Genomic DNA, 18,553 nt, shown 5'->3' with positions numbered 1-18,553 from the left:
CCTCTTGACAACTTACTTTTCTACCTATCTTGGTGTTATTGGCAAATTTAGCTGACATATATTGTCCCTTCATCAAACAGATTGTTTACTTCCTTTGTTTGCACAGGTATCCAGTTCTGCACAAACATCTTTTTCCTCCTGTAGAAGAAAACTGAATTGGGGTTTATGGGAGTAGACAAACACACACAAAATGGGAGATCTAAGACAAAGCTCCCCTCCCTTGCTTCTTATCTGCTAAATCTTTTTAAAAATAAGTTTGCCTTTATATAGTGTTTTTTCTGACCAACAGATGCCTCAAAGCACTTTACAACCAATGAGCTGCTTTTGAAGTCTAGTATTGTAATGTTAGAAATCAATACAACTTACAAATTCTCCAAACAATTGGAGCCAATAACCCTTTAACATTTTCACAGCAGTACTTTAAGGACTACCACGTGTATAAGATATGTCTCCTACTTATTAAGCATTCTGCCAGGAGCTGAGCCAGCATGGAAGTAACCAAGGTCAACTCTCTGCTCCTTGCTCACTGTGACACAACTGGCTAATGAACCTAACAGTCTTTTGGTCTTGCCCTCCTTCAGTGTTTATAGTTCTAATATTGCACTTTCACTCGGGAGATGACGTGCACTGAGGTTAGCATGCTTGGGAGCAACAGGTGGCTTTGGAACTAAGCTTTTTACTGAGAGTTTTCGTCGTCTCATGTCTTGGCTCTGTTGTAGTCAGTGGAGGTTGATTGTTACAGTTAGTCAATGACTTCATTATCATTCCACTCGCTGAAGTGGTCCAGCAAACCACGTAGGGCAACTATGAATGGATGACAAATGCAGCCTTGTCAACATTGCCCACATCCTGTAAACACTTTTTCAGTTTAAAGAAAACTTTTTTTAAAAAGAAGAGTCTTCAAAGGTTATTTTTGAAATCAGGGAAGTGACAAGTTGGAGATTTCTATTTACCAGCCAAAGTAACCACCATTAAGTAGTCATATGTTAGAGGGGCACACTGTTTGGGCAGAAACATTAGGAAGTGGCAAGAAAATGGCATTGGCAGCAGGTGTGATCCCAGTGCAAGATCTGGGATCGTTGTCTCACTCATTTAGGCTAGGGAATTCCATTGGGAGGTATCTCCCACTGATAAAATTACAGAGCCCTAATTTAACAGAGCTACTCAATAGAATGTCCTGTTGCTAATTTTAATAAGTGTGCACTCAGATCAGTGGCCGGTGAAGCTTTAATTCAGACAAATGCAAAATACTGTCCATAGAATGGAAAAATAAGAAACACCCCTTTCCTCTGGTATGGAAAGAGAATTTGGAATCTTAGACTGAATGCTAAACATGGCCACACAATGCAGAGCAGCAACCAACAAAGCTAACTAAACTGCAGAGTCAAAAATGGCCCATTTCAGATGACATTGGAGGTGGAGAGAAGAACCACGAGTTATGAGAAAACGATAGAAATCTGGGCTAGTCCGAGGTATACAAGATGTATTGCCCGAAGTATAGTGTTTTGCACCAGCAAGAGAAGGAAACAGGGCTTTTAAAGGAGCTATTTAACATTGTTTATTTATTTTTTCCAGGGAAGTGCTTCCGCTTGTACTCCAAAGCATTCCACAATGACATGCCAGATGTTCCACCACCTCGGGTGTCTGAAACAAACCTCAGTCACCTGGTGCTTCTGCTGAAGAGGCTAGATATTGCGGATATGGGACAGTGTGACTTTTTGGATAGGCCAGGTAAAGGCAACACAGCAGTTTGTATGATGCACATACTGACCTAGAACACAGCCAAATAGAATATCCAGTTATGTTAAAAACTAGTTACAGATAATTATTGAAATGCACTTCTTAGGAGAGAAGTGCATCTCAAAATTAATTCCCCTCTCTTTTTTTGTACAGTTTAATTCTTTAGAACATAAAAAGTAGAAGCATGAGAAGGTCATTTGCCTTTTGAACTTGTTCCATCATTAAATACATTCATAGCTGACCTTCTACCTTAACTGTACCTTCCTGCAGTAGTCCCATATTCCTTAATTCTTTTGGGCAGCATTTTCTGGATGGCGGGAGGGCGGAGTGGGTGCGGGCAGGCATGGACTTGATCGCCGCTCGCAATCGGGTCCGTGCTGCCATTTTACGCGGGCAGGCCAATTAAGGCCCGCCCAGTGTACTTCACGACTCCCATGCATAGAGGGAGTGGACGTGTAGCGGCGGGCGCGCTCAGCCCACCGGGTCCAGTGGCAACCCGGCAGCCCGTTTAAAAGAAGGCCTGGCAGCCTTGGAAAGGCTGCTTGCAATGGCTGGCCGAAGGACTCTGCAAAGGGGCAATGGAGGTTATGCAAGTCTGGAGGGTAGGCCATCGGGGCAGGTCAGGCCGGAGGGTAGGGCAGGGGGCCAGTGTGCCCCTCGTTTTTCCAATGACTGCCTTGCTGCCCTCCTCAAGGAGATGGCAGCATGGCAGGAGGTGCTGGTTCCCCAGGATGGGAGGAGGAGGCCTCCCCACATGATGAAACGTACCTCGGAGGAGGTGGGAGAGGTGCTGAGCTCCCGCAACATGGTGTGGCGCACCTAGATTCAGTGTCGCAAGAGGTTCAACGACTTGTTGCGCTCTGGAAGGATGAGGACAATGTTGGCATTGGTTATTTAACCCATCAGGCCGGCTTTCCCACCTGCTGCCCCTGCCCACCCCCCAAGTCTGAGTGCAATGACTGCATTGAATCATTGATGGCATGTGTCCTTTGCTGGGTGGGCCAGCAGATGTTGCCCATGCTGAAGTCAGCTTGAGAGAGTGGTGAAGAGATGGGTTCTGCGCCCACAGCACGTGGTAAACTGAGATCCCATAACTGTTTTGGGGGCAACCTGGAGGAGTTGCACCTAGATGCTGTGCTTGAACTGCAGGACATGTCCAAGTCAGGGTGATGACATGCTGGGAGGGGGGCTTCAAGTGGGTGTGGCAATGAACCATCTGCTGCCCTCTGCGCTCCACGTGCTTGCGCCTCCTTGCTATGGAAGGATATACCATGTGGTGCCTAATGATGTAGGCAGCATGTAGCCTGGGTGGGGGTGTGGGGAACAGGCCTAGCACCTTTGTGTGAGTGTTCGACAGCAGCGGGGTGAGGGGGCACTGGAGCCCTGATATGTCCCAGCCTGGTTGGGGTGGGCTATGTGTGAAGAGAGTCCATGTACAATTTGCAGAAATCAATGTTCTTCTCCCATTTTCAGGAGAAGAATGCTCATAATGCTGCAGACTGTGAGAGGACTGGCAGAGGCCAGGTGCAGTTAGCCATTCTCAGCTGCTTTGAGCAGGAGGCCCTTTTGGGGAGGCGCCATGTGCCCAGGGTCACTAGTGTCGGTGAGGCTGGAGTGGCACGGCCAGGTATGTGTGCCCAGCAGGGAAGTCACCATTGTTCTCCCAACAGCCATAGCAGTGCTGAATATTAAGTGATTTAATTTTGCAACATGGCTTGACCATTGCTTATGGAAGGATGAGCACATAATGATCTGGGGGACAGGGATGCACTTTAACATTGTCTCCACGTTAACTGATCCATTGCCCTTGTTCTTCCTTTCAGCATCAGCGGAGCAGGACTGGGAGAAGGGGCAGCAGAGGCCCCCCCTCACACCTGAGGGCCCTGAAGTTTCATCAGTGTCACACCATCTCTGCCAGGCAGGCACCAGCGCAGATACTAGCACCTCAATGGGAGTTAGAACATCGACTAGTTTCCTGGGGCACAGCAGTGAGGGCACTTCACAGTCGCTGGAGGAACTAGTAGAGACAGAGAGTGCCCATGGCGCCAGCAGTCAGAGGACTGCAGGGAACCAGGCACATGTTCAGTCAGTGCCTGGTGATGTGCCTCTGGCATCGCCTGCGATGCAGCAGGGGCAGGAAATGCGGCCGGGTGTGCAGGAGCATCTGGGGGAGATACATGAGGCTGTGCTTCGCTTGGTCTCCGTGGTGGAGGAGCCTATGCTGTCTATCGCCAAAGCAATGAGGCACATATCCGAGTGCCATGCACCTTCCTTGGAGAGAATGGCGACTCTCGTGGAGAGGTTCCTCCAGGAGACCTGTCAGGGCTTCTTGGGGATGTGCTCTGACCAGCACGTCCTCACATCGGCATTGACCTCAACTGGTCAGTGCCAGTGTGGGAGGTGGTGTGGGCACCAAATTTCCCAGCTCGGTGCCCATCCATCCATGGTGAGCAGGGAGGTCCGGAACGACCTCACGTCGCGCAGCAGCTGCCTGTTGTCTCTGCGGGCATCTCTCACGGCGCTCTGGATGAGGGCGGCAGCTCCTCCACCCCTCTCCCAGTGACTGTGACAGCAGAGTCAGCAGGCTGTCTCTGATGCCACTTCCAGCAATGGGGCAGCACCAAGGCGTAGCACCCGGAAGTGTAAACATAAGGCATCTTAGGCACACCACGGATTTATCACTGGTGCTTTTGTGTTGCCTGAGATGAGGTCTTCATGATTTGCTTTGAATTGACCCTTGTCATTGTGTTTCATTAAATTTCTTTGCCTGTGATATTAAATTCAGACATGTGACCATGACTGAGGGTGCCTCTTTTGTTCTGCATGTATATGGTTCCAGAAATGTTAGGAGTGCTTTGTGGGGCATTCAGCTTTATTAACAAGGCCCTTAGTCACTGTTCCTAACCTGGCAGATTTGGCACTCAGGTATCGAGTATGGAGCCTACAGCCCAGGCTTGTCCTGGAGGTCCATCTGTGGTGTACTAGCTGAAGGTTTGTTGGATTAAAGCCTTCTGGGTGTCCCTGCCTCACTGCAGTATGCCTGGGTCAGCATCTACCCCCTCAGCATTTCCCTATGCATGCTCATCCTCGGACTTGCTGCTGGACTCATTGTGTGCAGCCGCAGACACTACATCAACGTCATCATTGTCCACTGCATCCCCCCTTTCCAGCGCAAGATTGTGGAGAGCACAGCATGCAACCACTATCAGTGAGACAGGCTCTGGAGGGTACTGGAGTGCGCCCCTTGAGCGGTCCAGGCATCAGAAGCGCATCTTGAGAAGACCAATGGTTCTCTCCATCACAGTCCTTGTGGAGGTGTGGCTCCTGTTGTACCGCTGCTCAGCTTCTGTTCTTGGATGGCAGAGAGGCATCATGAGCCACGTCCTGAGAGGATAGCCCTTGTCACCCAGCAGCCATCCATCAAGCCGGGCTGGAGCACTGAAGACCCCCGGCACCTGAGAGTGTCTGAGGATGTAGGCGTCGTGGGAGCTGCCTGGGTACCTTGCACAGACTTATAAGATCAGCATTCTGTGATCACACTATCTGCACGTTCATGGAGTGGAAGCCCTTCCTGTTGACAAAGGCACCGGCTCACCTGCTGGCACCTTGATGGCCACATGTGTGCAGCCTATTGCACCCTGGACATGGGGGAAGCCAGCAATCAATGCAAAGCTTCTGGCTCGCTGTGCCTGGCTTGCCTGTTCCCAACAGTAGCGGATGAAAGTCGATGCACACCTAAATGGAGCGTCTGTGACCTGCTTGACACAAGTGTGGACAGCTGTTGAGAGACACTGCACAGATCACCCACCGACTCCTGGAAGGAGCCAGAGGCATAGAAGTTGAGGGCAGCTGTGACCTTTAGAGCCACTGGCATGGGGTGTCCGCCCACACAGTGCTGATATCAGGCCCAACCATCTGATAGAGTTGACTGTCTCCCTTGAGAGACGAAGCCTCCTTCGGCACTGCACCTCAGACATATTGAGGTAGCTGCTTCACCACCTGTATACCCTGGCAGCAGAATGGTGGTGTATTCTGCAGCCTCTTCCGCTTTGGACTTCCACTTGGCCCTGCGCCCCTTTTGCCTGCAACTGTCCTCCCAAAGATGGCTCCCCTGGAGGCTGAATGTGGACTCCTCGTCTCCTACCCATTCTAGCCCTCCCTCCTCAGAGGAGGTGTCTCCAGTGGAGAGTTCAACTCCCATTCCCAGGCTATGGGAAGGTGTCCTGAAACCTGCAGGCCCAAAAAAGATCCCTTACTGCAAAGTGCTGACCTGAAGGTTAAGAGTCCAGACAAAGCAGCTGGTATGAGTTTTGAAGTATTGCAAATCCCACAGGCAAGTTTCAATAACTTTGAAAAATCAATACTTCAGAGAGCACACTCGTGACCCCCGTGAGCCCTCTTATCCCGCCCGTGGGTGAGGTTTATACAAGTGTGTCCTATCTGTCTGCCTGTTGTGCCCATGCGCCGACCCAAAGATTGCAAGGGGGCCAAAAAAATTGGCACTGATTAGTGAGTCAAGGGCCATAAGTGGCCCATTAATTAATGGTGGGCGCGCAGCGAATATCATTGTTCACCCGCCCAACAAAACATCGCAATGGCACACATTGACACCGGAGTCATCGCGCATCATTTTACGTGTGGACGTGCGGGGCCCGCCCCCACACGCCAACAGGAATATTCTGCCCTTTGTGTACAAGGATCTATTGATATAAAAGTAAAATGCCACGGATACCGGAGATCTGAAATAAAAGTAAAGTGCTGGTAAAACTCAGCAGATCTGGCAACACCTATGGCAAGACGTACAGAGTTAATGTTTCGAGTCCAATGTGACCCTTCTTCGGAACACCTGGAGTGTGATCTTCATATGGACTTGAAACGTCAACTCTGTTTCTCTTTCCAAGATGCTGTCAGACCTGCTGAGTTTTTCCAGCATTTTCTGTATTTGTTTCAGATTTTCAACACCCACAGTATTTTGCTTTTACCTCTGGATTACTAGTCCAGTGATATTACCACTTCTCCATCACCTCCCCGTGTGTTTCAGTGTCTGAAAAAAGTTTCAGTCACCTGGTGCTTCTACTGAATAGGCTTGATATTTCGGATATGGGGCAGTCTGAATTCTTGGATGGGCCAGGTAAAAAAGAGTCATGTTGGACTCGAAACATTAACATGCTTCTCTGTTCACAGATGCTACCAGAGCTCCTGAGTTTTTCCGGCAAGAATCTATTCATCTTAGTCTTGAATATACACAGTGACTGAGCGTCCACGGCTTTCTAGCATAGAGAAGCCCAAATATCCACAATCCTTTGAGCAAATAAATTTCTCTTCATCTCGATTCTAAATAGCTAACCCCTTTTTTCTGAGACTGTGAACCCCTAGTTCCACACAAAGTAGAAGTTTGGAACTCTCTTCCACAAACAGCAATCGATTCTGGATCAATATCTGTGCCAGACCAGTGTTGCGGAAGGCATGTTTAGGCTGATGGCTTTTCGTGTGTCGAAGTGTGTCAGTTATTTTGAAAGAAATATTTTGTAGCCATCCTGTTGTTTTCTTGTTCCAATTAAATATCGCGGTGTCCAGGAAATTAATTATTTCCCAATGTGCATGGCTTTAAGTGTAATGGAAAGGTGATGATTATTGAGGATATTGATGAATTCTTCCAATTCTGATTCTGAATCCAAATACCCCGCATGTGAAGATAACTACTGGCTAATTGGTATAACATCAGTGGTGGGTGAGGTTTTGGAATCCTTAATCGGAGGAAAAAGTTAACAGACACTCGGAGAGGGTGAGTTAATTAAGAAAAGCAAACAAGGATTTGTAAAAGTGCTTGACAATCTAATTGAATTTTTTGATGAAATAATGGAGAAAGTTGAAGGGAATGCGTTGGGTGTTGTCTATATAGATTTTAATGAAGCACCTGATGAAATATCACATAAAAGGTTGGTTAACAAAATTGAGGCGAATGGAATAGGAGGACCAGTGTTCAGTTAGATAAAAAATTGGCTTTAGGACAGGAAGCAGTGAGTCATGATAGATGGCTGTTTTTCAAACTGGAGGGCTTTAGACGATGGTGTTCCCCAAGGATCAATGCTAGGAATATTGCTTTTATCTTATATATAGAAGTGACCTGAATTTTAGGATACAGAGTAAAATTTATGCCGAGAAATATAATATAAGGTGACATTTTGGCAGGAACAGCATGGAGAGATAATATCAAATAAAGGGTACAACTCTAAAGTGGGTACAGGAGCAGAGGGCTCTGGGTGTATATGTGCATAAATCATTGAAGGTGGCAGGACAGGATAAGAGAATGGTTTCTAAAGCATACTGCATCCTGAGCTTTATCATATGAGTATAGAGTACAAATGCAGGGAAATTAAATTAAACCTGCATAAAACCTTGGTTCAGCATCAACTGGAGTATTGTGTCCAGTTCTGGTTACTACATTTCAGGAAGGATGTGAAAGCATTAGAGAGGGTAGAGAGAAGATTCATGAGAATGGTTCCAAGGTTACATAGAAAGATTGGAGAAGTTGGGACTATTCTTCTGGGAAAAGAGAAGTTTGAGAGGAGATTTGATAGAGTGTTCAAAATCAAGAGGAATCTGGACAGAGTAGATAGGAAGAAACTGGTCCCATTGCAAGAAAGATTGAGAACCAGAGGGCACAGATTTAAGGCAATTGGCAAAAGAAGCGAAGGAGACATGAAAAAAAACGTTCACGCAGTGAGTGGTGAAGATCTGGAATATGTTGCCTGAGAGTCTGGTGGAGGCAGGTTCAACTGAGACTTTCAAAGGGAATTGAATCATTCCCAGAAAAGGAAAGATTTGCAGAGTTATGGGGAAAAGTCAGGGATGTGGCATTGGGTGAATTGCTCCTTAAGAGGGCCAGCACAGATATGATGAACTGAATAGCTTCATTCTGTGTTGTAACCACTCCGTGATTGCTGTTGCTAATTACTGATTAAATGTCTACTGTTAGATATGATTCCACAATTGGGCAGCACTTACTGAACAATCCTGAGTATGCTAATAGCTACACTAACAGCCAGTTAAAGATAATCATTCAAGTTCATAACGTGGCTCATTGTACATCGCTTCTAGCGAGCGTAATTCATGCACAGGAATCCATTCTCTATAAACAAAAGGAATATGTTCAAGCTTTGAGCCTTTTTGAATTAGGGAGCTTGGGGAGTCAAGAGTTTCCTGTTGTTTTCTCCATGGCAGTGCCTCAGCAATCAGAGCTGACTTGCCAATCAATCAGCACCCTTGTCATCTTTCGTGGTTTAAAATTTGGCATTCTTGCACTGGTCCTGGTAAGTGCAAGAAGAAAAGCTTCACCAAAATGCCTATCTTTTCACGTTTTATGGCCGAGATTTTCTGCTCCCGCCCATGGTAGGCATCATTGCTGGCAAGTGCGAAAAGGCCAGAAATCAGTTTTACTTCGTCGTGAAACCAGTTTGCGATTGCGCACTGCAGCCCTCAATGGCAGGCCACAATATTCCTGCTGCAGCATGTAGGGAACACCATTTCAATAAATTTGCACCTCATTATAAGGAGTGCTCGCCAGCAACAAGCTCCCCTACCCCCCGTGCTAGATCACCAGGACACGTTGGCATACAATTAGAAAGACATGTTTCACAATGCTACACAAATGACATGCACCTGATGACCTGTACTTCGCTTGTGACTTCAAGGTTCAATCACCTATCGTGCATCGCGTAGCGCTCATGGTAATCAGCGTCAGGTTTCATAGGCAGCACCACATTGCTTTCAGGGGTTTGTCACAGGCAAGTCTCTACCTACCGGACCAGCAGTAAGGTGGAAGTGGCTTGTAATGGGCTGAAGGGTTAGGGCTCCATTGGGGAAGGGGGAAAACTGGCAAAAAGCACGGGAAGGGGCTGCAGGGCAAAGGTTCCCCTCAGACACATGACGAGAGGGAGGGTGCAAGGGGTTAACGTCCTCAGCGCCAAGATGGGGAGAGAGCATATTACAGAATGACATAAGCCACTTGGGGCCAGAATAGGAGGATCGCTGAGTGAAGAAGTGCTTCAGTTTACATTGTTGAGCTTGGAAAAATTCTTGTCCCAGCCCAGGAAGTCCGGTCTCAGCCATGCCCAGCATGATGTGTGCAGGGCATTGTTTTAACATCCCTGGAGTTTTTGGCATCATACTGGGCCGCAGGTGCCTCCACTCAGTCAGAGGAGGCACCTGCAGCCTACAGATGGGGTAAAGGCATTGTGGGGGTATCCGTAGTTGTGGCTGGAAGGGTGGTGTTTGTTTAACTGTGCAAGCGGCTTCAAGGTGAGGAGGGGTCAGGTTTACACGGGACATGGGCACACCCACCTAATAAACGGATGTCCATCACAAGCATGATGGGATCAAGGAATACAGGGGGAGAATTGAGAGGTCTTGGATGGAGGGAAACCTGTACATTAGGCACCTCTGGGACAATGGGAGGGGTTTCCACGTTCACACAGTGGGGGTCCAGGCTGACCTGGGAGTGAGAGCTCAGCAGTACCACCTTCCAATCTGCACTGATGACACAGTATAAAATTAAAAGGAGAATCTGCTGGTGAGGGCTCAGAGTGGATTGGAGGGCAGTTCATGCAGTGGGAGAGCTGAAGCACAATTAAAGGAGCACCCAGCTGAACTTTGCATTCCCAAATGAGGAGAGATGCACAGCTGAGGCATGTTGGGAGCCTTTCAGTGACAATGCAGACAATGATGCATGTTCATGCAAGACTAATCCGCAAAGTGGCACTAATCGATCTCTTTGTATTAACCCCTTGTTCGTAGTGTGGAAATTTCCCAGAGCGATGACAAACTCCAGAACAGCTGGGTGACTGGACAAGCTTCAGATGTGTGTTAGAATCGCATCACTGGCAGGTTCACAGAAGAGAAGCCTCAGGCACCCCCTCAAATAATCTAATTTCCTGACTGGGCATTTTCCCTCATGTTATTCCAAAGAGTGCAGTGAATGAGGATTCAGCGCCTGGACTGAAAGCACATCCAAGCACCTGGCCAAAGCAATCTCATATCAGTTAGTCATGTAAAGGACGAGTTTAGGGGGAGAAGCACACCCTGCACTGACCATTTCAGGGGTGAATACTTGCTGACACTGCAACAAAGACCTTGAACTCACGTTCACTGACAAGTCATTGACAGAAGGAGGACCTTTGGAGCCTAATGCTGACTCTTGTCTGTTTCTCAGTGATACTACAAAGAGGAGACCAGCAGGAAGATGTAGCCTGGATTTATTGCTGCCTGCATAATCGCATACAGGCAGGAGAGAAAAAGAAGATAATTGTGATGGAGGCATCTAACCCACTAAAGAAAAGAGCCAAACCCTCAAGACCAAGGTGGAGCAGGACTCCCTCTGGAAGCAGAGGATGAGGCTCTCAGAAATGTTGTGCATAGGCGACTCCCAAGACCAAGGATGTACAGAACTCTCATGTTTTATCTGCAGATGAGCGATAGACAGTATCACCAATGCCTCTGCGTGTCCAGGGATCTGGTAACTCCCACTTGCCACATTCTTCAGGAATTGGCACCACGTGGACTGCGAGGGCATCTATTGTAAGTGGCTCTGAAAGTAACGGCTGCACTCAACCTCTACGCCAGTGGCTCCTTCAGGGCTCTACTGGGGACTCAGAGATTGCACAAGCATCCATGCACAAATGCATGCATGAGGTCACAGACGCCCTTTTTGCCAAGGCCCACGGTTACATCAACTTGGACAGAGATCAAGCAAGCCAGGATGCCAGAGCACTGGGTTTTGCTGAGATTTCCATATTCCCACAAGTGCAGGGTGCCATCGACTGCATTTACGTGGCTATAAAAGCTTCCTGGCAGCAGGCACTCCAATACATACACAGGAAAGGCTACCACTCCCTCAGTGTATAGCTAGTCTGCGACTATAAGAAACTTATCATACAGGTTTGAGCCAGATTCTAAGAAAGCATCCATGACTCACAACTTGAGTACATTACAGATCCCTTACATCTTCAAGGGACCACACAGAATCCAGGGCTGGCTCTTCGGTGACAAAGGGTACCCATCAAGGACGTGGTTGATGGCACCCATAAGGTGGCCACAGAATCCTGCAGATAGAAAGTACAACAAAGCGCGTGCTGCTACCCGAACATTGGAGCACAGCATAGGCATCTTTAAGATGCCATTCCGATGTCTGGGCAGACCTGGCAGAGTGCTCCTGTATGCTCTGCAGAAGGTCTCATGGATGATTGCAGCTTGGTGTGCACTGCACAACCTGGGGAAGAACTTGCTAGAAGCCAACATAGAGGAGCTGCACATCTCCTCTGATGAGGGGGCCATCGAAAGGGATGAGGGCATTGAGTTTGAGGAAGCTGAGGTTACAGGGGAAGAGGCCATAGCATAGGCCAGAAGGCATGCGCATGAGGCCTTCATATCCACCAGATTCCATGAGGAGGAGTGAGTACCCTCTTGAACAAGTGCCCTCCACCATGGGCCAACATGGAACAACAGTGTTGCTATTCCTCTCATTTCAACCATGCACTTCAAAATGACAGTGAATAGTTACACATAAAGCTCACATTGTCATGATTCTCTGAAGGATGATGAAGCCTCAGGAGCATGTGTCCCTGCTGAGATGAGGTGCTAACTGGAGGAGGGAATCCTGGCATCAGACATCAGAAGGTGCTACCCCTTTAAGTGTGTCTCTGGCATCCCAATCGCAGTGGCAGCCTACAAGAGCCAGGAGTTATTCCACTCAGTGGGCTCGTAGCTGTACGCCTTCAATCTGACAAAGCTCCTCAAGGAGATCTATCTCTAGCAATGGGACAAGGCATTCTGTGTAACCTGTGAAACTGATAGGGTCAAGGCAGCTGAGGACATTCCGCAGGTGTACATCTAATCAGAGATAACTCAATCCTCTGTATAACCTTCATCTCCATCACATTAACATCCAGCACTCTCCGTTAGGGATGCCTGTTTTTATCCTCACCTTACTATGCACATGGACCACATGAGGATGATGACATTCAACCACTTGTGTATCAGAGATAAAAATGCTTCTTCTTTAGGGCACACATTGTGTCCTCATAGCTAGCCCTGGCCCTTGTGAACTCCAAAATGCTTAGACAGCATGAGGCCCTTGTGGTGACAAGTCATTGCTAATAAAGAGCAGACTTCAGCTTCAGTACACCCTCTCTCCTATCCGATTACCCGCCTCAACATTGTCTAAAGCTACGATGTGTGCTTCCAGAGCATGCTCAAAGGTTCTATTGACCGACAAAAATCACCATTTGCAATTAGCATCACACATCCCGGCAAGTGTTTAGGTGATTGGACGCACAGCGCTGCATCCCAACATTGTGATGAGAGCCTTGTGACAGCAAGCCAGACAACTTGAGGGTGAGAAACATGCAAGGTTGTAGGTTCAAGCGCCAGGGCAATAATGTGGCTGAGAGGGGCAGAGCTTCGGCACCTTGAGCTTGTATGGTGCTCCCAGTTATTGCTGAGCTTAGCAGCTCTACCCTCAGAAAGTAGGAAATGCAGTTGGCAGACAGGAGCACACGCAAGCTCTGAGTATGGGCTAAGAGCATGCAAACCCTACTAAGAGACAGAGTGCAATGGAGTTGCACGATACATGACTCTTCTCCATACATTAACACACCTCTCCTTGTACACTACTTTCAAGAATGCAGAATGAGATTGGAGAACACCTCTGCCTCAATCTTAGATAGCCAAGAATAAACGTGACTTTACCCTACAAAGCATGTGAACAAGGTTACTTCCACAAGCACACTTAACATTAAGGCCATTGCATCACTGATGTCAAGAATGATGTACAAAAGAGGCACACATTGTGGTGATATGGAAGCACAGTACATAGATGAGAGGCCCATGATAGCACTAATTAGAGGGAGGGACCATGGTATCATACCTGAGTGACAGCAGCACAAGTCATCATAAAAAGGAGGCATACGCAAGAGGAGATGTGAAATGGGTGTGATTCTATTTGCAGTTGTGAATATTATATGCATGTTATGAACACCCGTGCCACCATTGTGCTCCTAAATTTTTTAAACTCTCCTAAGTTAAGTTGAGGCCGTGGCATAATGATATTGTCCCTGGACTGGTAATTCAGAGACCCAGGGTAACTCACCACGGCAGATGGTGAAATTTGAATTTAATAAACATCTGGAATTTTAAAAAATCCATCGTCAATTGTTGTAAAAACCCACCTGGTTCACTAATGTCCTTTCAGGAAAGAAATCTGCTGTCCTTACCTAGTCTGGCCTACATGTGACTCCAGATCCACAGCAATGTGGTTTACTCTTAAATGCCCTCTGAAGAAGGAATGGGCAATAAATGAGCAATTAGGGATGGGCATTAAATGTTGGCCTACTCAGCGACGCCCACATCCCATGAATGGATAAAAAAATAACCCTATCACTATGTGTGGGTGCGTCCCTAACATCCGCAGTGGAGATGGAGGCAACCTGCTGACTGTTGTGCTCTGTTGTCTGTGATAACTTTGGTGGACATCCTCTGGAGGGCTGAGACCTGGAGGGCCCCAGCCCACTGTGGGTATTCTGCTGTGGGGCAGGTGCACCCTGCTTGGCCTGTGGACCTGGAGGAGATGATAGGAATCACAGGAAGATGGGATTGGGATTGGCCAGCCAGTCCTGGAGCCACCAAGGTGGATGGCCCCGGGGTGCCCAGCTGCTGGCCCTGTTCCATATGGGTGCCCCAGAGACCCTGACTCAATGTCCTGGACCAAGGTCTCCATGGTAGCCTCCATCCTACCAGTGTTGACTTCAATGCATTGGTATGCCGGTGCTGTGACATCAGACTGAAGGCTGATGGACTCCTCCATCGTCCATTGCAATCTGAGGAATGCAGCTGACATCCCTTCCTGATGTTCCAATGATTGTTGCTCCAGCTGCACTAACTGATTTAGGACCTAGTCCGGAGGCTCATCATCCGGCTAGGACTCAGCAGATTCCTGGCCCCCAACAATACTCCGAGTGCTGGCGACATCGGATGTCTCTGCCTCTGCCTGCTGTGAACCAGTTTGTGTGCTGTGCTCACCAGATTGTGACCCCAAGGCTGCCCTAGAATTAAGTCCCAAAGAGCTTTGTGTCTCTGCACTGCTGGAGGGTGTGGGTGGGCGCTGCGATGGGTTTTCAAAGGCTTCTCATCTGAGGTTTCATCGGGGCTGGAACTAAGGGCCTGGCTGGTTGGGGACCTTGGGCACTTGGCAGAGGTGCCTATGAAAGAAAGTAAAGATAATTAATGCATAATAGGCAACTCTAAAATGGGACAATGCACTACAATATAGTTGTCTGGGAGATGAGCTGGTGCAAGATCCTCACGTGGATGTGCGCTGCCGACCTTACTGTCATCGCAGGCACAGTCCACGTCCTGCCCAACCAGCTCAATGGCTCTGTTCTCAAAGGTAATGAGGACCTTCAGTTCTGGTATTCCACCCCCCGCGCCCCCCCCCCCACCAAGTCTGGGACCTCTCCCTGCAATTGTGTGCGAGCTTGCCCTGCATAGAGACAGTTGGAGAGTGTGAGCAGTATGCATACCAGGGCTGGTGATAAGGGTGCCTGGTAAGTGTAGATGGTAAATGGCACCATGGATGGAATGAGGATGTGATCTGCAGAGGAGATGAGTCCAGATGGAGATGTGAAGCTGTGTGTGTCCTTCGGCTGGCGTTGTGAGAGATGCCAGTCAATGCGTGTTGGACTTGAGTGTATGAGTTTAAAGTAATGAGATGGCTGCACAAATGAAATCATTCATCCTCTTTCTGCCCTGGTTGGCTGACCTCTTCTGTGCTGCATTGGCACTGACCACTGCTGCCACAGCCAAGCTGGAGTAGTGAGGTTGGTGGACCTCTTGCGGGCATCACAGGTAGAGGACATTGCAGCACGCCTCGACTGCATCCAACAGGTGTTCCAGTGAAGTGTCACTGAATTTCGGAACAGAATGCTTCTTCTGTTTGGGAGCCATGTTTTCCGTGGAGCAGTCCTGGGCTCCAGATATTAAAAAAGTTGTGCACGGGTGCCATTAAACATGGCACCCAAAGTGAGGAATCAGAGGTTGCCCGCCCCGTGATCTGACATGTTTCTTGTGCGTGCATAATCAATGTGGCAGGAAGCAGACGATATGGTGCAAAAACCTGCCATTGTGGCCAATGGCTAAAACGCTGTTTTTCATGCCCACTGCCGTACTGAGGGGAAAATCCCGCCCTATGATGCAAATCATTGGATCAGCTCAGGTGTACATAGACTTTGTCAGAGGTATAGTAGTGACCTGCCTAAGGGCAGGTCTTCTGAGAGGACCTGCTCCTTTCTCCACATCTCATGATCTTGTACTTTCCTCTTCATTTGCTGTAGGAGCCTCCCATTTGCTTTCAATGAGCAATATGACAAGGAAAAGAATACATGGTGGTTTCCTCACACGTACTTAAACACAAATTTTCTTTCCTAAGGATTGTCCGCCTATAAGCAGCTGTTGTCCCTTGAATTTCTAGCTTGGCCACTGAAAAATCACTTGTTCCACTGTTGACCATGGCTGATAACACTGCACATGGGACCCTTACCTTGGCCTGGGGCGACTCTCAAAAGGGCATGGACAGTTGTCCCAAGAGATTGCCAATGACCCTGCTACCCTAATCTGTCAGATGCTGGGAGTACATATGGGAAAACAACACACCTCTCGCCCATGATTTTGTAAACATTAATTTTAAATGGATGAAAAGCCATGACCTGGAATGTAGTTGCCTGTTATGCGCTCCCATTGGAGAACTGAGGGAATGATATGTCTTGTAGACTGTTTTGGAAAGATGTTGAGGCAATGGAACGGGTACTAGAAGGTCTTAATGACTAGCATAGAAATCGAATTCCTTTAAGTTTTCCGTCAAGTCTTATGTGCAATTAGTGAATAACAAATATGGAACCAAACAATTTCAGTTGGATGGTTGCACTATGCATTCAGTTCTAGGAAAGATTTGATTTGTGCGTTTGCGACAGGCTTTGAGTATAATTGTATGCTCAGCAGCCACCAGCTTCAGTTTTGAGAGACCCCTTCCAGTTGGAATTACCTCCACTTGACACCCATAATAATACAAAACCGCACAAAATAATAATATCTGTCTATCTTTCCTCAGCCCCAGAGGCACTGATGCAGGCACTGGAGGATCTAGATTATTTGGCTGCTCTGGATGATGATGGGAACCTGTCAGAAGTTGGAATCATTATGTCTGAATTCCCACTGGACCCTCAACTTGCCAAAGCTCTTCTTGCATCCTGTGAATTTGATTGTGTGAATGAGATGTTAACAATTGCTGCAATGGTAATAGGTAAGAATTTGTTTTTAAATTTGAAAAATATTATTCAAAGTTCTGCTTTTTTGCAATTTTGTCATGTTTTCTTTTCTCCATCAGAGCAATCCTGGTAGTAAGAGTAATAAATCTATGCATAACTAAATAATTTTTTTTCATTACAGGTGAAATGTCTTAAGATATTTAAATCTATACTGTGATGTATATTCGTTTTTAGCTAGATCAGCAATGATATCCATCATTCTTCCACTCCTGCCATTCCCCAATACAACACCAATTCCTTGTCACATCACTAATTATGTTTTTCTGTGATCTTTCTTTACTCTCAAAACCTCATGTTTGTGGACAGATTGTGTGTGTGTGTGTGTGTGTGTGTGTGTGTGTGTGTGTGTGTGTGTTATCTGAAACTGTCCCTCCACCTGAATGCTTAGGAACAACATACCACTCTCAAATGAATGACTACTGCATGGGACAACCCACTGAATAGGTTGTCCATTCAGGCCGCTGTGTTAATGATTGGTTGATTATGCTGTTAAAGGTACACAATTGCCGGGCATTATTTGATCAAGGACTAATGTCTCTACTTGGGAGTCCTCCCTTTTTCCGTTGGGAACCTGGCATGGAGGGTGTTGTGTTTCAGGAGACGGTCACACCTGGTAGATTAAGTCCCTCAAGTTCGGTCAGTGGTCAGGGTCAGCAGGGTGTGACTGCAAGTGAGGCAGGTAGAAGGATCCTGTGTTCAGGAACAGAGGAGCCTCAGCTCTTGACCTTGTCCAACAGGTATGAGGTACTTGCTCCCTGTGTGGATGAGGAACAGGTCTGTAGGGAGGATGAGCCAGCTGACCATGGCACCGTGGCACAGGAGACCATTCAAGAAGGGGGAGCAAAAAGACAAGTGGTAGTTGTAGTGGATTCTATAATTAAGGGAATTGATAGCATCCTTTGTAAGCAGGATCGAGAGTCCCGCATGGTATGTTGTCTGCCCAGTGCCAGGGTGAGGGACATCTCTGACCGGCTTGAAAGGATATTGGAGGGGGAGGATCCAGTTGTTGTGGTCCACGTCGGGACAAATAACATAAGTAAGACTAGGAAAGAGAACCTGTTTGGGGACTACCAGGAACTAGGAACTGAAAGAACAGGTCCTCAAGGGTTATAATCTCCGGATTACTTCCTGAGCCACACGCAAATTGGCATAAGGATGCGAGAATAAGGGAAGTAAACACGTTGGTAAAGGTGTGGTATGGGAAAGAGGGGTTCCATTTCGTGGGGCGCTGGCATCAGTATTGGAACAGCAGGGATCTGTACCGTTGGGACGGTCTCCACCTGAACCGATCTGGGACCAGTGTACTAGCGAAAAGGGTAAATAGGGTGGTCAACAGGACTTTAAACTAGAAAGTTGGGGGGAAGGGAAGGGTAAAACTCCAAGAAGTATGACTAAGGGGAAACAAAGCAGCAGGTTAGCACTTGGAGGAGGGGGGGGCG

At 47.7% G+C, this 18,553-nt stretch overlaps 1 protein-coding gene across 4 annotated transcripts in view; it reads left to right on the top strand.

Annotated features, from left to right (window-relative positions):
* The window catches only part of LOC121290670 (putative pre-mRNA-splicing factor ATP-dependent RNA helicase DHX32), a 143,248-nt gene that overhangs the window by 100,892 nt on the left and 23,803 nt on the right, over nucleotides 1-18,553 (top strand). For all 4 annotated transcript variants that reach the window (XM_041211732.1, XM_041211469.1, XM_041211645.1 and 1 more), the window contains 2 exons: nucleotides 1,576-1,731; nucleotides 16,898-17,089. In XM_041211732.1, coding sequence (XP_041067666.1) covers nucleotides 1,576-1,731; nucleotides 16,898-17,089 — 348 coding nt within the window. The remainder of the gene's footprint in view (nucleotides 1-1,575; nucleotides 1,732-16,897; nucleotides 17,090-18,553) is intronic.

The sequence above is a fragment of the Carcharodon carcharias genome, chromosome 1 (genome assembly GCF_017639515.1).
Source record: "Carcharodon carcharias isolate sCarCar2 chromosome 1, sCarCar2.pri, whole genome shotgun sequence".
In the NCBI taxonomy this organism is placed as follows: Eukaryota; Metazoa; Chordata; class Chondrichthyes; order Lamniformes; family Lamnidae; genus Carcharodon; species Carcharodon carcharias.
Note: the sequence above shows the minus strand (reverse complement) of the source record. Positions and strands in the feature narration are given on the sequence as shown.